The following is a 27,067-nucleotide window of genomic DNA, read 5'->3' as shown; positions in this document are numbered from 1 at the left end:
GGATATCCATCATCATACGTACTTTTAAATATGGGTCAGGATCAAGGGACATGAAAAAATAAGGTAATATTAATAAATTTTTAAAATATGGGTTAGAATCTTCGGATTAAGCTGATTTTTTGTGAGAATGATCTCTACAATGGGAAGATCATCTGAAAAAAAAAATCAGTCCAATCTGAAACTTCTAACTCCATTAAAAGTGATTTAGAATGTGGATCCTTAACTTTTTGAATAATTTGTAAATCACTTTTGATGGATTTAGAAGTTTTTGATTGAGCTGATTTTTTTTGTAAGGATGATATTCTCATCATAATGACCATCATCGCAAAAAATCACCTCAATCCAAAACCTCAACCCCATCCATGGAAGGATGCACGAGGAGGTTGTTTTGATGCTTGACGTTGAAGAACTGCTTTACCTTCACTTCTGATCCACCAGGCCCACCCTTGCATTGATAGGGGCGAGGCAGGACCATTTCCTATCCGAATTTCACGTACCCACCCGGCCTCACACAGGCACACAAACGACTATATCCAGCGAGCGCGATTAGTCTCACCAAAGGTAAGGATATTCTTTGGTGTACCAAAAACAAAAAAGATAAAAAAGAAAAACCCAGTTGGCGGTCGAGTTTTGATCAACTCGGCTGACGTTGTGAAAACATTGGGGGGCGAGTCATCTCGGTCTACCATAGTCAAGATTCGAAGGCGGCACTCCCATGCTTAGCTGGCGCATTCGCGGTCTTTATCAGAACAAAACATAGAGAAGAAAACCAGATTCATTTTGATCTTTCTTTCATCCTCTTAATTATAACAAGAGAGTTTTCTTCTAGATTTAGAGGTAATTCTGCTAAATATCCCTAACATTGGTTTGATTTCACAATAATTGTACATTTTTATAATTTTTGATCTTTTATTACTCTTTGGGGCTTCAGCGATGCAACGGCAGGGATTGAATATTTTCGTGTGGAGATTAGGGCTTGGAAGATTGAATTTTTCTTCGGTAAGTTTGAAAATTTTAATTCTTGAAATTTTAATGAAATTGTATGGTTTTGTTCATGTACTGGTTATGATTGATTTTTATTTATTTTTAAATGATTATGATGGAATGAGTGTTGGTACTGTTTTATCTCTAAAGATCATAACTGTGATTCATTCATAATTTAATTACATACATTTTGATACAATTAATTGCCAATTTAATCACATAACTGTGATTGAATTTTCTATAATTTCATGGTTTTTTTTGAATGATTATGATGGAATCGAAGTTGGGTACTGTCCTATCTCTAAAGAGCATAATTGTGATTCATATTATTAATTTAATTTCATAACTATCTATATTTTGATACAATTAATCGCTAACTATTCAAATTTTTTTATTCAATCAGACAACTAAGGTCCAAAATAAATTTTCATTCAAATTTTTAGTTTTTATGATTTTTAATATAAAATTTCAATTTATATTAGCTGAATATTGATGGACCATAACGTTCTTACATAACTCATAAAGACAAATAAGTAAATAAGCAACATGAAAAGACACAAATCGGAAAAAAAATACCATTACCATACATGGCACTGTTCACACTTTGCAGTTACTGTTCACAAGAAATGGTCACTGAATTTGGCCTTGATGTAGTCTTGATCAAGTTGAGTTAGTTTTGCTAGTTTATTGATTTTTGATCATTTTTTTAATTAAAAACTTTCACATTATAGTTAGCATTCAGAATCCTTGTTACTCTTGGGTTGTAACAAGCTAACAAAATCTCAACTGCATTACCAGGTTAGTGCATGTGGATTAAAACCCAGTTTCGAAAATAGTTCTGAAAGTGGTAATGGCCAAGCTTTAATTAGTGAAGATTTGGACAAATCCAAGTCAAATACACGTACAACTTCTTGTGTGAAGTTGTCAGAAGATCCACCGAAAGATGGTCAAGTTTCTGATATGTTAGTTGATTCGTTTGGAAGGCTACACACTTATTTGAGAATCTCATTGACGGAGCGTTGCAATCTCCGATGCAAGTACTGTATGCCATCTGAGGGTGTGGACCTTACTCCTGGCCCTCTACTTATGTCACAAAATGAGATTGTTCGCTTGGCAAATCTCTTTGTAAGCTCAGGAGTGAGTAAGATTCGTCTGACGGGTGGGGAGCCAACAATTAGGAAAGATATCGAAGACATATGCTTACGGTTGTCGAATTTGAAAGGGTTGAAAACATTGGCAATTACTACAAATGGAATTGTTCTTGCCCGAAAGCTTCCCAAGTTGAAGGAATGTGGGCTGAATTCAGTTAATATAAGCTTGGATACATTAGTTCCTGAAAAATTTGAATTCATGACAAGGCGTCAAGGGCATGGAAGGGTTATGGAATCAATTAATGCTGCTATAAACCTCGGGTATGATCCTGTTAAGGTGCGTTTCTTCTTTGAGATTCCCCTCCCGTCCTTTGAATTCTATCTTGATCAATGAAGTATTCATGGTTTAAAATTTCGTGTCGATTGAATGTTTCCATTAATGAAAAAACCGATACGGTTTCGGTCAATTTATTAGATACAAACCGATACATACCCGATGCATTCTCGGAACATTCAATGTTTCATATCAGTTTTGGCCATTACTGATACGTATTACCGATACACTCCGATATTTTAAACCACGGATGTATCATGCTTTACATTTTTTTGGTTTGTTGCCATCATAATCAGAAAATTCTGAGTTTTTCCAAAAGTTTGTAAAATTCTTCAAATAAGGGACCAGCCGAATAATTCGGCGAGTGGACGAATTAGTCGATGACTTATCTATTGATTGCAAAATATGGTAAACTTTTACACTTCAACCTCAATTTTTTTTTGTGTAATGATTTTGTAACTCAACCTGACTGGGTAACTCAAAAACTCAACTGATGTGTACCCTGCAAGAACCATAGATTTCCCCCCTCGGCATACACAACTGCACATATTTTATAGGGATGTGCATTGTGTATCCCGAGGGAAAAATCTACGGCCGCCACGTCAGTCAGTTTTTTAGTTACCCTGTCATGTTAGTTACAAAATCAGCACTCTTTTTTTTTCTTCAACATTCAAATCTCAAGTACAAGAAAGGGTTTTATGGAGGAGTCAAGAATTTGAATTTTGGTAAGAAATCTAAAAACATTGTTTTATATTTCCCGATTTTTTGACGAAATATTTATGAATTCATCCGAATTAACTGAATTGAAACCTCGCCAAATAATTACTGAATTCAAACTTTGTTACTATGGTTATCATCATTATTTTGGTTGAATTTTCCTATGAAGTGAATATGGAAGATTCTTTGCTATTTGTGTTTTATGTCAGGTGAACTGTGTTATAATGCGTGGGTTTAATGACGATGAGATCTGTGATTTTGTGGAGTTAACACGCGACAAACCGATCAATGTTCGGTTCATTGAGTTCATGCCTTTTGATGGAAATGTGTGGAATGTCAAGAAACTTGTTTCGTATTCGGAAATGTTGGATAGAGTGGTAAGGTAGAAACCTGACAGATGATCCAGTGTTTAAAGATTCTTTCATAGATATATATATATATATATATATATATATATATATATATATATATAGTCTGGATTAAAGTGTTTGTGATAACTGAGCAGGCACAACAGTTTCAAGGCTTACATAGGCTTCAGGATCACCCCACAGATACAGCCAAGAATTTCAGGATAGATGGGTATTGTGGTACCGTATCTTTTATCACATCAATGACAGAGCATTTCTGTGCTGGTTGCAATAGATTGCGACTTTTAGCTGATGGGAACTTCAAAGTATGCCTATTTGGTCCCTCAGAGGTATAAAATCTTCACTTGTTTTACGTCCATCCATCCATGCTTGCATTTGTTATGATCTTTCACTCTCGTTCAATATTGAATTTACTATGATAAAAGAAATGAAAAAATATTTACTATCCTGTTTTGATGTTAGCTTTTTTACTTATACTGCTAATATTATTACTTCAACTAAGGTTTGGGTATATTGATGCTTATCTCGATATATTTCCATGGTTAAATGGCTGGTGTGTCACCCAATTACTTCATTCCATTGGTATTGCATGGAACATCATATACATGACTTTCATGTTTGAACCTCCCGATATGGGCAAGATACCCATTCTTGAGTATTCTGATAATGCAAATATATAACTGCGAGCCAATTCCCCCCCCCCCCCCCCCTTAATATTGGAAGGGAAACAAGACAGATCATGAGGGATGACAGAAGTGAGCAAGACACTCCCCTACCATTTACCTTGTGAGTTAAATACATGAACAACAAAACAACAACAACGAAGACAACAACGGAAACAACAAAGCCTTATCCAACCAAAAGAACCATGTTCCTTCATTCCACTTTGTTTAGAGCCAACAAGGCTTCTATTATTAAATGTTGGTTCATATTTCCTTTCACTATCTCCATCCATGTTCTTTTGGGTCTTCCTCTAGCCTTTTTAGGACCATCAGCTTGAATATTTCTTTTAATTTGCTTGTGATGAATCTTCATTGAACATACCCAAATGATATTAGTTTATCGCTTATTGGAGCTACTCTTACATTTTTCCAAATGCATACGTTTCTAATTTTATCTTTCCTAGTCTTTCCAGTTATCTGTCTCAATATCCTTATCTCTACTACATTCAATTTATTGACATGATACTTCTTGACTGGCCAACATTTTGTTCCATAAAGCATAGCTGGTTTTACTACCATCTTAAAAATGAAATAGAAGGCCAACACAACGGGAAATATAGAGCTCTTGCAAATTGGAATAATAGAAGAGCAATACAACACCAAAGCTTTGATTGTGAGAATCAACTCTTCAATGGAGTTTGACTTTTCATTTCAGATACACATATTCCTTAGCTTCCACATTATCTGTCATGCCACAAAAGGGAACAACTTGATAACCTCCAACCCCTCGATTAAAAGATGCAGTACCAACCTTTTAGCAAATCAATTAGACTTCTTGAGAAAGTCTAAGATAGACCGAAGACTGGAGACAACCCGCCCCTCACAAATCTGCAATGTATAGAGAAGTGATCTATTGAATCCATAATATTATCTATAAAAAAGGCACATGGAACACTTTTTTGGGATCAATCTCTCTTACTGATGATTTACCTTGACGATCATACCAAAAGCTGCAATCCACATAAAGAAGGCCATCTTGGATATAACAGAGGCACCCTTGTTAAGAAACAGGAAACCCACTTTGGACCAAAGAAAATATTTTGGAGTAAAATGATTTTGATAGTAACACCTCCTTTAGGGTCCATTTCTTTTTTCTATTTTCTATTTTCTTAATTGGTGGGTGGTGGACTTGAGCCCACAACCTCAAAGTTACTTTTCAATGTGTTAACCAACTAAGCTATGGATCTAAGTCCACAAATTTATGTACTTGATAAACCCATCTTCTTCTTTTGCCACCATAATATTCTCAAACATACCCATGAGTTTTGCCAAGTCCTCCGATCCAATTGGTGATGTTTGTTATAGAGTCTCACATTCCATAAGCTCCTGCCTCCTTCAATATCCTAACAATCTTTCACAAGGGCCTTCATTCCAGACAAAACCTAGAAAGAATAGAGTTTTCTTGAATGCTTCATCTCCAACATTATACTTCTTTCCAAAATCTAACTCTTTTGCCGTACTCACCTCCAAACCTATTCAAAATGTATTTTTTAAAATTTCTGTTGATTTTTTTGATCCTTTTCTAGATGTATGACCCAAATGAAAAAAAAGGATATTGCAATCCCATCTCCTCATATTTGGCTCGCATATCTACTACCAACCATTCATTTCCACATGAATTTTTATTCCACTTTGAATTTTCAAAGCTATTCCTCTTCAGAGCCTAGTTGACATATCTAACCCAAAACAAGACCTCCCTCTTCTTATGCGTACAAATTAGTATTTGTTATACAAGATGTTACTATAATTTTCCTCCTTATCTTTCCATAAGTAATCCTTGATGATCCTCTCCTCCTTCAATGCTATACATACAAGCAACATCATACTCATAAAATGCAAGGCTCGATGATGCACTTTTAATTAGGAGTCCATCTTGGGCAGGCCTCAATGGGACTAATCTACCTTGTTCCGTGCTTAGGCATGATGTTTTGAAGTTCGGGTTGGGCCTGAGTTTGGGTCGATTAGAAACTAGGTCGGGCTTAGTCTGGGATTTTGGATAATAGATTAACACAAGTTCAACCTCAAATTCACATGCATCATTATAAGCAATGAGAAAAGAGTTAGGGGGAACTTATTTTCCCGGTTTATCAATATTTGTTCCTTATTTCTTTGGTCAAAATGATCAATTTTTTCCTCTTCATCCTCTTTTCGGTCTCCTTTTCCATCTCTCTTATTTGTGTCATTTATCTTCTTTCCTTTCTCTTATGGCCTCTCTTCCCATTTTCTCTTTCTCACCTTCTTTCCTTTTTTCACTTCATCATAATTTTTTTTGGTCTATTTCTATGTTTTGGGCATTATTTCTCTAAATCTGAAACAACTCTAATGACCCAAACCAACTGGCTCAAACTTGGGTCAAACTATGTTCACTTATAATTGGGCTTGGGCTAAGTATCATAAGGCCAAGGTTGGGTTTGGCTTCGGGCTTGAGTTGAATGTCTGATGTCTGAGTTGCTTGGGTTGGCATCTGGTTCAATCCACTCGTACAAGTTACACCCCTACTTCTAATTAGTGTGATCTTCCCACCTTTATTATCATTGGATCCCAAATCATCTTTTACTTATAAGGTGTTTCCAAGAGTGGATCCAAATATGAAGTCGGAATATTCCCCTTTTTGCAACCCGAATTCTTTACTATCAACTCCAAGTTAGCCACTTCCTCCACACCAAAGATTTAGTTTTTAATAGATTAACATGAAGATTTGATGCCACCTCAAAACATTTAAGCACACACTCAAATGCCTTATTTGACTAATTGAAGCCTTCATGAAAATGATTTTATTAGTAGACAAGAGGTGAGAAATACTTGGTCCTTTAAGGAAAACTAAAGCCTTCTATCACCCTTTTTCTATCGCTTTGATAATAAAATGACTTAGACCTCCGCTAAAATGAAGAACAAGAATGGATGATCTTCTCGTATCAAACTTGTCGAACTCTTGAAGACACCAGATGGAGAGCTAATGGTTAACATTGAGAAGGAAGCCAAATAAATGCAATTTTATATTCACTTCCTCTTATCAATTCAAAGCCCGATCTTGCAAATACGTAATCCAAAAAGCCACAAGGTTGTATATTCTTCTCAATGTCTACTATGCAAGGGTTCCATGGATCACCTGCCATAACCGTTGAGTTTATATACTCTTGGCTAGTAGAACCCATCCAATACCTTTCTCTTTAAGAAAGACACCTTGAATGGAGGAAATAATTACCCCAAACCTCTTTTATCCTTGAAGTTAGAACCTTGGGTTGAATCTTATAAACACTACCTGCCAAACGAATATAAAGACTCTTTTACCACGCTCGTAAAGTTTGTTCTTATTATCTACTATAAAAGAAGTATAAAGAGCCAATTCAAAGCTATTGAAACTTAGGATCTTTTTTCTCTTCATCTCCCTTATCACCTTCTTCACCCTCACCTCCTGGTAGTCTGTTTCTCCAATTTCTCATTCTGAGAGGAACGAATGTTGTCGTACTCTGAAAATTCTTGGCTTCGTACCATGTCTAGTCCTAGAGGGGGTGGGGGGGGGTGAATAAGATAATTAAAAATTTCTTTCGATTATCCAATTTTAACTTAGATTAATAATGTGACTGTTTGTTTTAAGTCATTCACCTATCCTCGATTTTGCGCTTATGTCTCTAAGTTGCATTTAATGAAAATACATTTAGAATTTGAACATTTATTTTGTCATGTCATTCAATGACTCATTCATATAAAATTTACCTATTTGGCATTCATGACATCTCATGACATTCAAAGCATTCAAGTGTAAATTGTGGAATCATAAAACAATCACGAGATATAAGACTTATGATGGTTTGGCGATGTGCCTATATCCATTCTCACAACATGTCTCTAGTTTGGAATGCAATTGATGGTCACTTAAAATCTAAACATTGATGGCATGTCATGCATAGCATAATATTCATTTATGGCATGCATTCATCTAAGTGTAAATTGATAGAGGCATTTTCACAACACGAGACAAGCAATTTATGGTGGTTCAGCAACGTGCATACATTCACTTCCAAGGTCACCTTTACATAGGTCTTGGTGTTCACTAATCAATGAGGTTTATGGTTCACCTCGAACCGTACAAAGAATTTTTATACATAGGTTAAATTCTAAAACCTTAATATCGAGATAATCACATCCTCTCAAAATTTGTGAATTTTGTTCCTCGGAAATTTACGAACCTCTACTTTTGTCAAGAGTCATCGATTCTAACAAGAGCTTGATTTTTGAGGGTTGAACCAAGTAACCACAGACATAGATTTTGAAATAAAAACAAAATCACAAGGACTCACTCAACACTTAAGGTTTGCCAATGGCGATCTTGAATTCTTTGAGTCCTTCAGCTCACAAGTACGTCTCGATGGTTGAATCTTCCAATCAAGCTTTCGAGTTCGTTGGCTCTTTGTGATCACTCCTTCCATCTTCTCTTTTTTGCTCTTTGCTCCATGAATGTATCAATGTGTATGCAAGGTGAGGTTTGATGGTGGGAGTGGGATCAAATGAGAGGTTGAAAATTCTCTCAAAGTGTAGAGAGGGGAGAGCATAAGTTCTTTTGCAATTGATCCAACCCACGAATGAACTCAAGAATGAGTTTTATACACATTTAAGGGTTTTTTCGAAAGCTATCGGTGGCACCAGAGGCTCAATGGTAAAAAATGTAACCGTTAGAGGGTTTTGCTGGTGGCATTGTGAGCCAGATGGCCACCGTTGGAACTAGGCAGCTTGCCGCTAGTGGCCTTGGTGAGTGTCATTTCGGGTCCAATAACAGTTACGAAAATGCCATTTCGAGCTCCCGGAAGCTCTGATGATCAAAACATTCAAGTATTTTGTAGATATTATTAATATAAGATCTCCAAACTTTCACCAAGGGGTGGACCATGACCTAAGGGTGGTAAAATTATCAGAATACCCTTTGTGCCATTTCGGGCCAGATTGAACTTTTAGGAAGTCCGGTGATTAAACGCTTTGGGATTTTAATAGATGTTACCTATATAGGCTCCCCAAACTCTCACCAAGGTATGGGACATGGTCTAAGGGTGGTCAAATTACCAAAATACCCTTTATGACCATTATGACTTTCGACAAGCCATTTTTAGCTCTCAAAAGTTCTGATGAATGAATGGGTTGAGGAATAAGTTTTCCTAACCAATATGGGTCGACCTAACAATCATCTAAGGGTTGGGGAATGGTCTAGGTGGTCTCATTATTTTTTAAGTTTTGTGCACACGCATTTGGAGCTTTTTGTTGATGTGCTTGAAGTTGAGCGGTTTTACCTAAGTCTCATGCGTCTTCCAATGCAAACCGATCTGACACAAAACTTACGTCCCGGTATTGACAAAATATGGAACTAACATACTCAAGTCTATCTAGCGTGGATCTAAAAGTGGTAGGAACTATATACAAACAAGAAAAATGATTTATCACCTCCACCTGACCCTCTTTTATTCAATACTGATTCTTTCTGGAATAGAAATACTGTAACCGAGGGGTTTCTTCTATGGTAGGCCAAGGAAGGGCCATTAGGCTGAAATCAGAATATAAAGCCTCCAAAGAAACATAAAGCAAAAAATCTATTAAGTCTGCATAAATGGGTGTCTTTTGATTATTAGACCATGTATAGAAAGCACGTAATAGAGAAAAGTCAATCAAGCATTCCTACTTTCAAACTTTGCAGACTTTTTTTCATGCTTATGGTTATTCTAGTTCTACCGTTCTTCTGGTGACAAAACCTGTTTATGTTGAAATCACCTCCTTCCCATCCACTCTTGATCAAACAAGAAATGATGCTAATCTATGTTTTAGTAATCAAGAAAAGTTATAGAGGATGAACATTTTTCTGAGTTTGAAACCTATATTTTCATACGTGAAAGGTTGAGATAAGGGGTTCTTAAGATTCTAGTCTAGAGACGTGTCCTATGGCTCGAGTACAACAATGAGTAAAGGATCCCTTGATGCAAATTTCAATGAAAATGGGGGGATTCTTTACATTCTTAATGAAACATAAAGGTATTATCTGTGGATGATCCTATTAGTTAATTCACAATACCATGTGAATCATGGTTTTGCTGGTCACATCCAACTTGCTATCGTCCAAGACCTAACACCATGATGTTAAGAGGACTCTAATGGTACTGTTAAACCATATGGTTCAATTTCATCTAATTAGATTGTGTTTCTGTTAGGGGAAAAGATTTGGTTAAGTGTATCTTTCCTCCTACACCTCAATTGGTTTATAATATGCTCTTTCCTATACTAGCTGGATCCTTGGGTGTGGAGTGCAATAATATGTAACATCAACAAGGATAGATCAACCATTCCTTGGTTTTTTCCCCCCAAATTCCAGATTCCATTTGAACGATTGATTTGATTGTCAGTTGTGGGCTGTTGCCAACTTGTCATTTACTGCCTCATGATATGCTTAATGGGACACATTTACAGTTGAAATACTTTGGTTAATTTCGGTACCCATGCTTTTATTGTTTAATTTCACATAAGGTTCCTACCAAGCCCCAGCTTATCTACTGAAATTGAGCCAAAATGAAGAAATGACAACTGTCCCTAGAGCCATCCCATTGTAAACTATTTCATTTGGTGGAAATTCCACGGGATTCTTCCTAATTCCGTAGAATATCTAGACAAGGTGAGAGTAAGAATGTCAGATGCGTAAACATGCTAATGGAAGTAGGTTTTTCCATGGGACTCTTCTTAATTCCCTAGAATATTGGGCCAAGGTGAGAGTAAGCTTATCAGATACGTAAACATGCTAATGAAAGTAGGTATTTGAGCTCTGGAGGATGGAGTTACCTATGTCATTGATCATATAAAATGCCTTTGCCTTTTGGTTCTCATCAGTGTTGTCAAATGCGATCGCACATGATTCTGAAACATTATGCCATGGCATACAAACGTATGCGATGGCATATTACTCCAATGGTTAAAAATTTGATTATTGGAGCATTAAATTTAACTTTTTTTTAAATCTATCTTCTCCTACAAATACCCTATTTTTGCATCATTCTAAGCTATTTCTTTTACTCTTTAATTCACATGTATTCTCTTTAAATCCTATTTTTACATATATTTTTCAAAATATTGAATTTATGCATTCTAATATAAGATCATATTATCTTGTGATTAAACTATTAAAGTGAAGTCCATTTTAAGTTTCCAAAACTAGAACTTGATAATTGAAGGAAAGCCACATTTCTATCATGGAAAATTTTATACATTATTGTCTATTTGACTATTTGACTTCTTTTATTCTTGTTACTAAATGACTAAACATAATCAATTTTATTCAATTTTGAAAATGAAAGCTATCCAAATGTATTGTTTTAGGTTTGTTTTTATTTTCTAATATTTTTCTGACTTTTTAAAACATTTTTTTCTTATTTTTATTTATTTTTTTGAAATTAGAAAATAGTTTGTGCAATATGCTACCGCATATGCCATATACGATTTCGCATATGCACATTGCATATGCTATTTGATAACATTGGTTCTCGTTAGAGTTTATTTCTGACATATAAATGTTACTATTACAGGTTAGCTTAAGAGATCCCATTCGTCGTGGTGTTGATGATCAGGGGCTGAAAGAAATAATTGGAGCAGCGGTATGCGTAACAAATTTCTCATGATGTTTTTAGTTTAAAGAAAAAAATTCATCTTATCTTTAATTTGTTTTATTCTTGTTCTTAATGATACGTCAATCTAGGAAACGACAACTTGCTGATCTCAAGTTATCGGTCTTGTACCCCAACCTGAAAAGAATACCTATTTTCTTATGTTTTTTAAATGTTTAGCTTGACCCTACTAGTTGCACCTCACGGAAGTAGTCTTTGCGATCTCCTTCAATCCACAACATCCTTTTTGACTCCTATTCTCTTGACATTGCTGTCAATTGCAATCACATTCCCTTGTTGCCGCAGTCATATGTATGGATGCCTTCCGTTGTTGTCGTAGTCATACATATGGAATGCAATCGGTGGAAAAAGAAGAAGACAATGATGACGAAAAAATGAAAAAGGAGATGATGTCACGTCCCAATATTTGGAATTCTGATTATCTTAAATTTTTAGATCACAAGGAGTGACCTTTGACAACTCCTTAAATAGTGTATTAATTATTAGAAAATTCGATAGAGTTTCCTCGTTATTTCTGTACTTAATTTTTTTTCTTACTTGTAATTACCACGTTTTTTTAGCTCTTCAATAATCACAATCAAAATTACAACTTCAAAGTAACCAAAGTCACATTAACATCTAGTTCCAATTACATGATCCTAATCATAATTGACTTTTTACAACTTATATGCAAGTTACACAAGTACTTACACCAAAAGAACATCTGTCCTACCAAAAATCAAATGTCTTTCTGGTCCTACAATCTCAACTAAGGGTGTCAATGGGTACCCAATTACCCGATGTACCCAAAATTGATTAGTTGGTTTTGGGTCTACCAATATGGATCCAATCATTCTCAGGTTTGGTTCTGGGTAGCTATCTTAAGGACCCAATAAGAATCGGGTATCCTTCTGGTACCTAATAAATTTATAACATTATAATAAAACTAGTAGTCTAATTAAATGCTTACAAAGAAATATCTTGAAGTAAATATAGTTGAAGTAAGATTAGAATATAAAGAAAATGTGAATTCTTTACTTTTTACATTTTCTCTACATGAACTTCCATTCATTTTTCATATTTTTATACAATTTCAATGACGAATGGTTCATACTATAATTTTGTATGATTTTATTCTCAAAAGTTTGATTTGCTTGAAGAATTTATTGTTGTTCTTAACTTTCAATTAAGGAGTTACAAGTTAAATTGTTACATCTGTAAAATAATTGTCTATTTCATTGATTCTCATAATTTTCGCTCATTAAAAAAAAAAATTATCTATCCCAATGGCTATTTGATGGGTATCGATTATTTGTAGGGTCGGTTATGGGTCCAAGGATCTCATGCCCGAAATCGAAATCAATAAGAATCAGAACTGAGATTTATTTAGATTCTGGTTCTAGGTATATGTGGAATCAACTCATTGATACTCATATTCTCAACTTACTCTTCAATGGGGTATGAGGGAAGGTTGAGCTTTGGGGAAAGCCCAACAAGTAAATCTAACTTATGCATATAGTTTTAAGTAGAAATCAGAGGTTGGTTACTTCAAAACACAATTTCAAGAAAGTTACGAGGAATACATTTTTAACATAAACAATGAAACCAATAATGTAAATATTGATTACCTTCAAATCGCATTTATGTAAACTTTTTCAATGATATTGAAAAGAAGAACGTCATGAAAAGAAACCATGATATTAATATAGAAATCTGACGATACACTAATGATTCATGATCATTGAAAATCTCTTTATATTCATTTTCACTTATATTCACGATCGAATGCAATAGTTTTAGAATCTCATTAGTCTTACAATTTTTTTAATGTATAATCTTGCCAATTGATCTAAGGAGTAAGTAGCCTTTGTAACTAGAAAGTGAACTGATTTGGTAAGCGGATCAACTATCATCTAGATAATTTCATAACCATTTCTTGTCCTAGACAATCTTCATTCAAAATCCATTGTGACTCTGGACTTTGATAACTCGAAAAAGTTGTATATGAAAACCTACCACATTTCAAAGATAAGTATTCAAAGTGGTTCAAAATGAATAAGAAAATATGAAGGAATATAGAACTATTTCAAAAGTTAAGAATTTTGAAGGAATATAGAACATATGAAGGAATATAGAACTAGTAGGACTTAATTAACCTCCTCTAGCCAAACATAAGGAAGATGAATTCAAAGAATAAGAAGATGAAGATTTCGGTTATTCTATCTTTATAAGGAACGATATATAGAAAGTTCTAATTACAAAAATATCAAATGAACCTTTTAGAACCCCCCTCATTGTTCCAAAAAGAAGATATATAAATCCTGATTATGTAGAAAGAAAAACAAACCTTGAAGAGGTTACTAGTAAATACCGTGAGATTTTAGTATTGGAGTTGGAATTAGAATAACTAGAAGAAGAAGATCCATATAAAACATGGTGGGAACTAAATTGAGTGATGTTATCATTCATTAATAAAGGAAGTAGCCCCTACTTATAGAAATAAAGAATGACAAGAACCAGTAATTAAAAGATCAATATTTTAGGATAAATCAGTAACTTGAATGCGGAATGAAGTAAGTAAATGTTTGCATTGTGGTTGAAACCATGGAAAAAAACTGTGCATTATGATGGGAGTTTATTTTCAATGTGATCAGTCAAATCACGGTAGAAGAGACTATTCAATGATAAGAAAGCAACACATGCAAGTACATCCAAAGCAATGACAAAACGTACTCTTTATATTTTTCATCAGTTAGCAAGAATGTTTATAGATCCTGGCTCTACGCATTTTATTGTTTCTCCATGTTTTGCTAATTATCTTGAAGTAGAAGTTTATGAATTAGATCATACACTGTCAATAGCCACAATAGTAGGTGATACTGTGTTGACTGATTTGGTATATAGTGTTAGTATTATATGGGTTGATCGTCAAAAATTGGTGATAGACTTTATTTTGCTAGACATGCAGGACTTTGATGTTATTTTAGGCATGAATTGACTAAATGTAAATTGTTTTAGTGTTGATTGTTTTAGAAAGATAGTAACTATTTAGATGCTGGATAGGATGGTGTTTTAGTGTATATGTTCTAAAGGAAATTATTCTCTCCAAATGACCAAGTATTTATGAGCAGAGTTGTTGCTTAAGAGAAGATGCAAGTGATACTTAATATGTGTTATTAAGGCACCAAAGGAGAAAATATTGCTAAAGGATATCCTGGTTGTTCGTGAGTGCGTTGATATGTCTTTAGAAGAGTTGTTTGGATTACTTCCACATAAGGAAATTGAGTTTACCATTAAGTTGATTCCGGAAATTAGTCCAACATCTAGAGCACCACTTCAGATGACACTTGTCTGGCTTAAATAACTAAAGAGCAATTTTAGGATTAATTTGATAAAGGTTTTAATAATCCAGTGTTTCGCCTTGAGGTGCTTCAATATTGTTTGTTACGAGAAAAGATGGGACAATGAGGTTGTGTATCGATTGTCAATTGTTGAATAAGGTAACAATAAAGAATTAGTATTCTTTGTCTAGGATTGGTGATTTATTTGATTAGTGAGAAAAGTCCAGTGTTTTTAAAAAAAATTACCTTGAGGTCAGGTTATCATCAGCTTAGAGTATGGGATGAGTATATTCTCAAGTTTTCGTTAAGAACTTGTTGTGGACACTATTAGTTTTTGGTTAATGTCGTTTAGATTAACAAATGTTTCGCTGCATTTATGGAATTAATAAATAGAATTTTTCAGCTATACTAGGATTAGTAGGATCAAATTGTTGTGGTTTTATTGACAATATTTGATTTATTTTTTCAAGTTAAGAATTTTATGAAGACTATTTGAGATTAGCTCTTCAAGTTTGAAGACACAATCATTTATTTGGAAATTGAGGAAGTGTAAATTTTGCTTTAGGAAGTGAAATTTTAGGGGTATGTCTTTAAATGAGTATCACTACGTCTTGTAATGGTTGAAGCAACACTCAGATAAGAACGTTCTTCAACTATATCAAAGATTAGGAGTTTTCTAAAATTAGCTGGATATTAATGTCCCCAGACTTATAGCTCCATTGACTCAATTAACTCGGAAGAAGTTATGTTTTTGTGGATTGATGGATGTGAATGAAGTTTTCAAGGGTTGAGAACTTGTTTCACATCGGCCTTATTATAATTATTCCTTCTAGTAGTAGAGGTTTGGTGATTTATACTGATACTTTTCATATGGGTTTGGGGTGTATCTTAATGCAACTGGGAAAAGTAGTCACTCATACTACAAGGTAGTTGAAGAACTACGAAAAGAATTATTCCATCCATAATTAGGAGTTAGCTGCAGTAGTCTTTGCTTTAAAAGTTTGGAGACACTTCTTGTATGGTGAGAAGCTTGAAATTTTTACTAGGCATAGATGTCTGAAATATCTTTTTCTTATAAGGCATTGAAAATGAAAAAAGAAGGTATAGGAATTTTTTTTGGTTAAAGATTATAAATTTATTACCTAGTATCCTTTGTTGTTGATACTTTGAGTCGCAAGAGTACAAGAATAATAGCTTATTAATAATTTGGGAGTGATGGTTAATAATAGTTTGTGATTGGGATTTAGAGTATAGTTAGAGCAGACTCGAGCATTTTAACTAATTGGAGGATGCAACTGACATTTGAGTTAAAAAAAAAAGAAGGAAGAAGAGGTCATGCAATTTGGGAAGAAGGGTAAGTTAGCTTCAAATTGTATTGGTCTATTCGAGAATTAGATAAGGGAAAAGTTGTTTATTCCCACGTCGGACACTCATTGCCTTGTCTCTCTCCTTATAACCTCCTGGGCCTCTCCACTCCTTGCCTATTGATTTTGAGTTGGACCCCCAAACTTACCAAAAGTAACTTGCAAGTGAGCTCTTCCACCTTAGTTGTCAGTTGTTCACAATGTATTTCATGTACCAATGTTCTATAGATTTTCTTCTTCTTCTTCTAGTTCTTTTAATATTGCAAAATTGTCTCCTACGCTTTCTTCTCATTTCAACTCCACCATTAAAAATTCGTCATATTTACTAGAGACCTCAGCAGGGTCTATTCTTTTGTTTACATGTCCGGGGTCTGTATATCTTCTTTTCGGACCAATGAAGAGAGTTTTACATGTTCTAGTTCAAAATTCCTAACTCTTGAAATAGTTCTTTATTCCCCAATATTTTCTGATTCATTTGGAACCACTTTGAATATTTGTCTTTGACATGTGGTAGGTTTTTGTATATAATTTTTTCGAGTTGTTCAAGTCCAAAGTGACAGTGGAATTTATGTTAGGATTGTTTAGGACAAGAAATGATTATGATATTATCTGGATAATTATTGATCCGCTTATTAAGTCGGTTCACTTTTTAGTTATCATAGCTACTTACTCCTTAGATCAATTGACAAGACTATACATTAAGGAGATTGTAAGATTGCATGGGAGACGACTGTTGAAATTTCAAGTTGGAGATCGTGTATTCTTAAAAGTTTCTTCGATAAAAGGAGTAACACTATTTGAGATGAAGGGAATGCTCCAAGATATATAGGTTCATTCTAAATTTTAGATAGAATTGGAGAAGTAGAATCCAAGTTAGCTCTTCCAACTCAATTGTCAGGTGTTCACAAAGTATTCCGTGTATCAATGCTCAAATGATATGAGCTAGATCCTTCTTATATATTGGAGTACGAGCAAATGCAGTTAAAGGAAGATTTAACTTATGTCGAGCAACCAGTTCAAATTCTAGACAATAAAAAACAAGTTCTCAGATCTAGACCGATATCTGTGATAAAGGTTTATTGGCAATATTGTACTGCTAAGGAATCCACTTGGGTATGAGAAAATAAAAATCCAGGAAACGTATTCATATTTATTTCAAAAATATGTTCATAAATTTAGTGGACTATTTTTTTAAAATGAGGGTAGAATGTAATGATCTGATTTTTTAAAATTTAGAAGAGTTAAATGTGTTTATATAACTTATTTAAAGAAAATAAATAAATAATTTATCCTTGATTTGAAGAACTTGAAAAAGGTTGGTTTTTAAGAAGAAGAATCAAAAGTTTAGGTTAGAGGTTGAATATGAGGGCATTTGCGTCATTTTTATTAGTGCATAAGAAAAGACTAAGATCAAGGGGTTTACGGCATTAAAGTGAAAACCCGAACGGTGTATGGTAACACTTTGGATGCTTAACAGTTATTTTAGGTTGAATGACCATAAAACGTACTATAATAGCCCAATAAGATTGATGATCATGTGAATATGTGATTTATAGATGATTTGATCTCTTAAGTAGTTCTTCTTGTTTTAGGTGAAGAGGAAGAAAGCTGCTCATGCTGGCATGTTTGACATTGCAAAGACGGCAAATAGACCTATGATACATATAGGTGGCTGAGGCTTGGTATGCCGTTTTTCTTTGTTCCTTTCTATTGCTTCTATCAATCTATTTGATATCAAATATGTTGATTCCTTCTTATTTCATCCTGGTAGAATAGAAAAATTATATACTTTTTTCATTGGATTTTTGTCAAAACTAAAATCATTTTGATGTGCTTTGCTATGTTTGAGATGAAACTAACATTGTAATTAATATTATTTGCCTAGTCAATTATTTTGACTTCATTGTGGAGTGTGCCAATTCACGAGTAGATGCATCAAGAATTGGTGTAAATCTTTGTAGCTAACTACCTTCACAACACTCAAAGGCTACCTAACATACATGGTTTGGTAATTTGATGTGTCTTGCTCTTTAAGAGGATTTCCCAGTAATGAAAATGTGAAGCATGTTTTAAGGACTCAAGCATGAGATAATAAAATGCCAACAGGAAGGTCAAAATGACATATTGAGGTTGTAAAAAACTAAGAAAAAACCTATCTTTCTTTATCCATTTAGTTGGTTTCCTCCCAAGTTTCTTAGCTTGTCCTCTTGGTTGTGTTTGTTTCACAGGTTCTTTTGTTTCATAATAAGTTGGAAACTGAAATCCTTGTTCGTCTAGTTTGTCTCCCTATGAAATAAGCAGGAACTGTTTGAACTACAAAATAGCAAAACAATGGTTAAAAATGACTGCTCTCCAAAGTTCTGTTGGACAAAACTCAATATCTCCAACGTATAAATTCTGTGAGTCTCCAATTTTTTTATAACTTAAATGTCTTTTTAGAGATAGGGTTTCACTTTTTTTATTAGTAAGCACTGTTTGGTGGTGTTTCCTTCATCTTGTTTCGTGCAAGATAGTTGTCAAGTTGCTTTGATTTGATCATCACTACCCATATAAATATATAGATTAGAGGTATTGAGCACTGGAGATATATCAAGCTTTTAGAGTTCTACCTGGTTGGTTGTTTCCTTCATCTCTCATGGGACCTCTCTTTATGTAAATCATCTCTCAATCACCTTGAAAGATTTGATTGCGTCATTCCTATAAAAAGCTTTCAGAAAAAGATTCAACTTTGTAAGTCTCGCTCTCCATATCTTTGGCTGGCACCTTGTAGGGATCCTACCTATGGTTCAAACTTCAATGTTCCGTTCCAATTTGGAATGTTATAGTGAAGCATTTCAGTTTTTGCCAAGACTCAAACAAGTATTGATCCCGAAACATCAATGTTTCAGATTGTCTTGAAATGTTTTAGAATGCTTTGCTCGAGACCATCTCGATTTTTCTCTTGATTGAAATGAGATTTTAAAGTTTGATCCTACCCTAGACAATCTCGAAAGGGGACTTCCTTCTAGCTTGTTTTACTGAACAGTTTACCTTTGTTAAGCACCAAGTTTAAAACTGAACCATAGATCAATATCTATACTTTGAGAAAAGGGCATTCACGTGACTATTTCTAAATGTTACTCTTTTAACATTCCTGACTAAGTTGCTATTTGAATTGGAAAACTTCTAGTGGATTTCTAATGGGATTGAAAAGGCTAGTACCAATTAAAAACATAAATAGAAAAGGCTGGCAGAAGATTTGTCTGGTTAATTGGAAGCTTGTGTAATTTAAAAAGTATAGAGGTGTCATATGGTTAGAAAAGCGAAGACTTAGCAAAAGTATATATATGTGTGATAAGAAAAGCGAAGTTGTTGAATACATCCTTCTTCTTCATAAATGGCCTTGGAGACATTGGGTAAAGAGAACGGCTCATTGGTGTAGATTTGTTAATTAATGATTAATTTGTAAGAAAATAGGGATGAGAATCTTATGAAGCATTCTTGGCATAAGGCCAAAGAGAAACCATGTAGGAAGTAGGGAAGAAACAAAAGGGTTTCACTTGGCATGTAAATGAATCTGAATATACTATCATCATCCTGAGTACACATTTACCCTCTTTAGAAAGTTGTCAGGGGAATTCAAGAATCTTTAGTAAGCAAAAAAGTGCTAAAACGGTTATAGCCCACGTGACAAATAGATAAGTCCAAATCTCATCAAAATTTAGAAGTGTAATCAACAAGGAAACTGTCAATGACATAAAGTCCGGATTAGAAGGGAATAACAAAGAAAATTTATAATCTATAAATAAGAGGATCAATATCGGAAACTAAGATACACATTTTTTTGCAAAATTATGTTGTTATTTTGTCGAATTGGTTACTAACTTGAGCATTGAAGTATATCCATAAGAAATTGATGGAGTATTATCAAAAAGTTACTCAAAGACAAGGTAGAATGTTAAAAAAAAAAACCCCCCCCCACAGGGCTTCTTTTATAGTTTCCTCAACTTGTTGATGTGCTCAATTTTCTTGCAAGAGTTTTTCGATCAACTCCTTTTGTTCCCTTTTTCATCTTCTACCTCCATTCTCATCGCATCCCACTACTGTAGAAGCAGTTGAATCTCTATCAGTGGGGTGGCGGTTGATTCTCTATTGGTAGGGGACCTCCATTTGTTGTTCCCCTACTTGGGTCCTGTAGATGTTGCTGTTGTAGACTCTGAACGTGATGGTCTACCTCTCCTTCTCGACATTTTTTTGGTCTCAAAGTTGCTTGTGAAGGTACTTCGTCAAAAAATTTGAGGGGAGAAGGTTCTCACAGACAATGCTAAAGTTATGGGGGATTTATTCTTGGGAATCTTCTCCCTTGTCTTTGAGTAACTTCTTCAGGATATTCTATCAATTTTCTATTGGTATACTCCAATACTCAATTCAGTAATCAATTCAATAGAATAATAATATAAGTTTGTAAAAAATTGTGTACTTTAGTTCGTATTGGTTGTCCCAGTTATAGATTTTCTTTGTTCTTCCTTTCTAATGCGGATTTCTATGTTATTGACTGTTTTCTTGTTGACCACACTTTCCTATTTCGGTGCGATTTGGACTTGTCTTTTTGCCACATGGGTTGTAATTATTTTGGCATGTTTCTAATCTACGAAAGATTCTATAAGATTATCAAATATCCTCACATGACTTTCTAAAGAGGGTGAGTGTGTGCTTGTGATTATGACAGTGCATTTGGGTTCATTTACTAGCTAAGTCATCCTTTTGGTTTCCTCTTCGACTCCCATCTGGTTTCTTTCCTTGGCCTTATGAGTCGGGATCTTCTCACATACATTACATGATTTTGTATCTTTCCCTATAGATTCCATAACTTGTGGTTTGCAAAAAGTGGTGAGGTTTCCATAGTTATTCATTAGATTGGTTCGATTTGCAAAGTCGGGGCAAGAATAGCCTAAATTTATTGATTTGGACATTGATTGGTTGGGATTCAGGCATGAAACAATGATGATGGGACTATGTTACATCTAATCTTAGCACATTGACTGTAGTTAAATTAGGTTGAACGTCCATGGATCATAGTAGAGAGCGACTTTGAGTTGGGTGAGTTTGGTGCCTCTCACTTTTTGATTTTTGTAACCTGACTCCTTGCCTACTACCTGTATTGCAAACCGATCAAATCTAATTTGAGGTCATGTTGGTTCCAAGACCTATGACTAGGTGACGACTCCATTGCACCCAAAGGGTGCCAAAAGCGGATCCGCATTCCACGGGTCAAGGCACTTTCACATAGTCATTACAACCTAGTCTTAGACCTCCGGGTTTCGATAAAATTTTGACTATATTTTCAAGCTTATGACTAGTGAGACACCTCTTGGCTTCTAGTCTTACATAACAAGACTAATGATGCCTCCAAGACCCATTGTCTCAACCTTTAAGATAACCTCTTCAAAACTTGTCTTCAACATCTTGGCAATTACCCTATTTTTCTTCCCTAAAATCTATTGAAGGCCTTCAACATCCCCTAAATCCTGATATTGTTCTTGAGGTTTGTTGGTTGAAGGAGATAGAAAAAGGTATGCATTTTAACCTTATAAGTTAGAAGACAGTAGGTTTTTTTTTTTTTCTCGTATTTTGTCAAAGGTTGAACAAAAAGGCATTTCAAACATTTTATGTTAAATATATAGGTAGCGTTCGATGAAAACGTTGGGAGACAAAAATTTTCCTATATGGCTTAAAAGTTTTGAATTTGGCTGATTTTTGTGAGGATGATCTCTATAGTGAGGAGATCCCCTTCACAAAAAGTTAGCCCAATCCGAGACTTCGAACTTCATCAAAAATGATTTATAAATTGATGGTAAAAGATCAACGGTCTACAATTCTAAACCACTTTTGATGGAGTTACAAGTTTCAAATTAGGCTGATTTTTGTGAGGATGATCTCCTCACCATAGAGATCATCCTCACAAAGAAAAAAAAAATGGCCCATTGTGAAATTTCTAACTTATATAGGACAAATGTGTTGGCTTCCTTATGTTGTCTGTTGAACGAGACCTTTCTCTCTCTCTATATATATAGGGAGGCGTTCAGTGCCTTCTATTTTATCAGTCGTTTTAACAAAAGAAACTCAACCGTCGAATATAGATGAATTGGACGGTCAAGATTGCATCTGCGTTAAGTTATAGACTTATGGGCTTTTTACAGCGCCATCCCTCAATTTTACATTATTTAGTGCCACCTCCCTGGCACAATTACTGAAAAAGAACAAAGAGTTCGTCTGTTCTCTCTAAACCCTCGAACTTGTGTCGAATCTCTGATTGTTCATCAAGTGCCGCCATCGGAACTCAAGGTGGAATGATCAATTGAGTTTTAAGCTTTCTTTTTTTAAGATAATCTCTTCCAAGTTCTTTTGTTTGTCCAGGCGACGACAATAGAAATAGTAAATAGGCCTCTCAAATTCACAACACAAAATCCCATTTCTCGTTACCTATGTGGTTTCACTTCTGTTTTTCAAAATTTTTTTAAAATTTTTTTTTTAATTTGGTGATGGTAAGTTGGATTTGGACTCACAACGTCAAGGTTGCTTTGCAATGTGTCAAACCAACTGAGATATGGGTCTAAGCCCCAGTTTCGCTTCTTTCTCAGGGTTTCAGCAGAGTGAGCGAGAGAGAGAGAGAGGGTTTCAGCGGAGCAAGCGAGAGAGAGAGAGAGAGGTTCGAGGGTTTAGAGAGAACAGACGAACTCTCTGTTCTTTTTCAGTGATTGTGCCAGGGAGGTGGTACTAAATAATGTAAAATTGAGGGATGGCGTAGTAAAAAGCCCATAAGTCTATAACTTAACGCAGATGCAATCTTGACCGTCCAATTCATCTATATCCGACGGTTGAGTTTCTTTTGTTAAAACGACTGATAAAATAGAAAGCGCTGAACGCCTCCCATATATATATATATATATGGGAAATTTTCAGCAACAAACATTTTGGCAAAACATTTTTCAAAACATGGGTTAGAGGTTTTGGAATGGGCTGATTTTTGGTGAGGATGATCTCTACGGTGAGGAGATCATCATCACCAAAAATCAGCCCATTCCAAAACTTCTAACCCCATCAAAAATGGTTTACAAAAAATGACGGTCCACGATTTTTCAACTTGTAAACTGGGGCTAGAAGTTTTGGAATGAGCTGATTTTTGGTGAGGATGATCTCACCGTAGAGATCAGTCTCACCAAAAATCAGCCCATTCCAAAACCTCTAACCCATATTTTGAAAAATGTTTTGCCAAAATGTTTGTTGTTGAACGGGACCCATATATATATAAGTCAGGATCCCTTGACTCCTAAGAATGACTTAGGAAAGAAACACATGAGCCCAACCCTTTAAATGCAAAATCCAATGGTTGAGATTTATCTTTGGGATAAGTATATTTGAGATTTATGTTATCAAGATACTCATAAATCTTAATTATTGGATTTTGTGTTTAAAGGGTTGGGATCATGTGTTTTTTTCATGAGTTATTCTCAGAAATCAATGGATCCTAACCATATATATATAAGAGAATGTTAAAGTCTCCAACACTTTCTTTTTCCAATAATAATCCTATTTATTTTGTCTTTTGGTGAAAATAAACATGATTATATTGGTATTTTAAACAATAAATGTTTGTTTGCATTGATTGTCGAATCATTTATTGCAATAAGACATTTAATTATAAAGATTAAATACTCTTAGCATTTATTATGAAAGAGACAAGTGTTAATTACATAAATAAATATTTATTATGTAAAAAGACTAATATACCCTTATTATTGAAAAAAATTGTGTTGGAGAATACTGATGCCCATGAGGTCTTCGACGTTAACATTCCCTATATATATAAATAGGGTCCCGTTCAATGGTTAACTTTTTGGCAAAACATTTTTTCAAAACATGAGTTAGAAGTTTTGGAATGGGCTGATTTTTGGTGAGGATCATCTCTACGGTAAGGAGATCATCATCACCAAAAATCAGCCCATTCCAAAACTTCTAACTCATGTTTTGAAAAATGTTTTGCCAAAAAGTTAGCCATTGAATGCTACCCATATATATATATATATATATATGGGGCACGTTTAGAGGCCCTAAAGAGAGCTAAACATTGTGCCAAACATTTTTCAAAACATAGGTTAGAAGTTTCGGAATGGGCTGATTTTTTGTGAGGATGATCTCTATGATGAAATGATCATCTTCCCCAAAATTCAGCTCATTTCAAAACTTCTAACCCTAGTTTACAAATTGAAACATCATGAATCGTCTGATTTTTGTAAACCACCTTTGATGGGGTTAGAAGTTTCAAAACTGACTGATTTTTTGTGAGGATAATCTCTATGATGAGGAGATCATCCTCATTAAAAATCTAGAGATCATTCTCACCAAAAATCAGCTCAATCTGAAACTTTCACCCTCGTCAAAAGTGGTTTACAAAAAAAAGATGGTCCACAATTCTTCAACTCATAAATATGGGGTTAGAAATTTTAGAATTAGCTGATTTTTGGTGAGGATGATCTCTATGAAGAAGAGGAGATCATCTTCACCAAAAATCAACTCCATCCAAAACTTTTGGCCCACATAAGACAAAACACGTTGCAGATATCAGGATCTGTGTACACATATATCTACAACGTGTTTTGTCCTATGTGGGCTAAAAGTTTTGGATTGAGTTGATTTTTTTATTTTTGTTGAGGATGAATCCTCTTAATAGAGATCATCCTTACCAAAAATCAGTTCAATCCAAAACTTTTAGCCCACATAAGACAAAACACATTGTAAATATCAAGATCCGTGTGCACATATATCTCCTCATATCTACAATGTGTTTTGGATTGAGCTGATTTTTGTCAAGTTGATTCTGTACTGAACCCATTTGATGACTCAAGTCCCTTAGCCCAGTTTCCAATTTTAAATTGAGAAATTTACCAACTCATGGATGATAGATCTTGAAACTATGCGACAGTACAAATTCAAAAATATTTACCAATTCAATTTTTATTTTATTTTTACTGTTGTAGTAAATTTCCTAGTTTTTGGACAAGATAACATGGGCAAAATTATATTCCACAAAATTAATGTGGAAAATGATTTCAAAGACCCGTTCTTTGAAAATATGTACCAAAAAATGTTCCCCAATAAATGGTAGGACCATTTAACATTCACTTTATGAAATATCAATTTTGGGAGAGTGCTTTTCAGCAATTTTAAAGTGCTGTTTGATAGAAAATAACTCCACAAAAAGTTGTTGACTGGTGGTAAACATTCCATAACATCTATAAAATCACGAACAACTTTTTATTCTTTTTTACTATTGAGGTAATTACTTAGTTCTTATGTTGATGATGATGATGATGATGATGACTGGCAGTATACATTCCAAAACATCAACCAAATCAAAAGCATTTTTTTTTTAAATTCCTATTTTGGTAATTATTTAGTTTTTCTAAAACAATAAGATAACAAGGGTAAAATCGTATTTCACCAACTATTGTCAAGGATATTTATGGTATTTACTAAAGCCTTTTTATGGTTTAATTTTTTTTCTTTTCTTTTGGACTTATTTTGTAAATAAGATGATTTCCTTATTAATAATAAATGCTCAACTAAGGTGGCGTGTGAAAATCATCATACTATTATAATAGGAAAATGTTCAGCAACAAACATTTTGGCAAAACATTTTTCAAAACATGGGTTAGAGGTTTTGGAATGAGCTGATTTTTGGTGAGGATGATCATCATCACCAAAAATCAGCCCATTCCAAAACTTTTGACCCCATCAAAAATGATTTATAAAAAATGTACGATTCACGATTTTTCAACTTGTAAATTGGGGTTAGAAGTTTTGGAATAGGCTGATTTTTGGTGAGGATGATCTCCTCACACTAGAAATCATCCTCACCAAAAATCAATCCATTCCAAAACCTCTAGCCCATGTTTTGAAAAATGTTTTGTCAAAATGTTTGTTGTTGAACAGGACCCATTATAATAAATGTTGCATTAGTCTTCTAAAGATACATAGCCACTATTTACCTAAAAATTTAGGGGTCCCGTTCTGCACCAACCATTTTTGTCCTACATGGGTTAGAGTTTTGGAATGGCTGATTTTTGGTGAGGATGATCTCTACGGTGAGGAGATCATCATCACCTCACCAAAAATCAGCCCATTCCAAAACTTCTAACCCATGTAGGACAAAAATGGTTGGCTAAAATGTTGGCTAAATGTTTGGTGTTGAACATTTCCCAAAATTCAGATAGTTGCTATTGCCACTCTAATTTTTACTAAGGCCACACCAATTGTCTACAATTCTTTTGTAGTAATGTAAAGGAATTGGTGTGGCAATGTTAAGTTTCAAAATTTAATAGAAAAGAAACACGTGGATTTTCCTTTAAACATGAATTATTGTGTGTGTGCAGTTAAGTAAAGTCTCTTCGTTATCGTGTTTGACGTATAAAGAGGTATTTGAGCATTTCCAATAGACAGGCGGAACCAAGATTTTCTTTTAGTGGGGGCAAACTT

At 34.5% G+C, this 27,067-nt stretch overlaps 1 protein-coding gene across 3 annotated transcripts; it reads left to right on the top strand.

Annotated features, from left to right (window-relative positions):
• The first annotated feature begins 610 nt into the window (after positions 1-610).
• On the top strand, positions 611-27,067 carry LOC147381590 (GTP 3',8-cyclase-like). Of its 3 annotated transcripts, none has more exons than XM_086430204.1 (8): positions 611-837; positions 932-999; positions 1,783-2,412; positions 3,336-3,503; positions 3,632-3,823; positions 11,770-11,838; positions 18,145-18,234; positions 26,965-27,067. In XM_086430204.1, the coding sequence occupies exons 2-7, from the start codon at positions 934-936 to the stop codon at positions 18,226-18,228; spliced, it is 1,209 nt and encodes a 402-aa protein (XP_086286330.1). In that variant the 5' UTR covers positions 611-837; positions 932-933; the 3' UTR covers positions 18,229-18,234; positions 26,965-27,067. The 3 variants fall into 3 exon arrangements, with proteins under 3 accessions (XP_086286330.1, XP_086286331.1, XP_086286329.1); XM_086430205.1 differs by lacking the exon at positions 26,965-27,067 and adding an exon at positions 18,781-21,561; XM_086430203.1 differs by lacking the exon at positions 26,965-27,067 and having other exon boundaries at positions 612-837; positions 18,145-18,455.

The sequence above is a fragment of the Akebia trifoliata genome, unplaced genomic scaffold (genome assembly GCF_017979445.1).
Source record: "Akebia trifoliata isolate Shusen 1 unplaced genomic scaffold, ASM1797944v1 Contig00341_ERROPOS679206+, whole genome shotgun sequence".
Taxonomy (NCBI): Eukaryota; Viridiplantae; Streptophyta; class Magnoliopsida; order Ranunculales; family Lardizabalaceae; genus Akebia; species Akebia trifoliata.
Note: the sequence above shows the minus strand (reverse complement) of the source record. Positions and strands in the feature narration are given on the sequence as shown.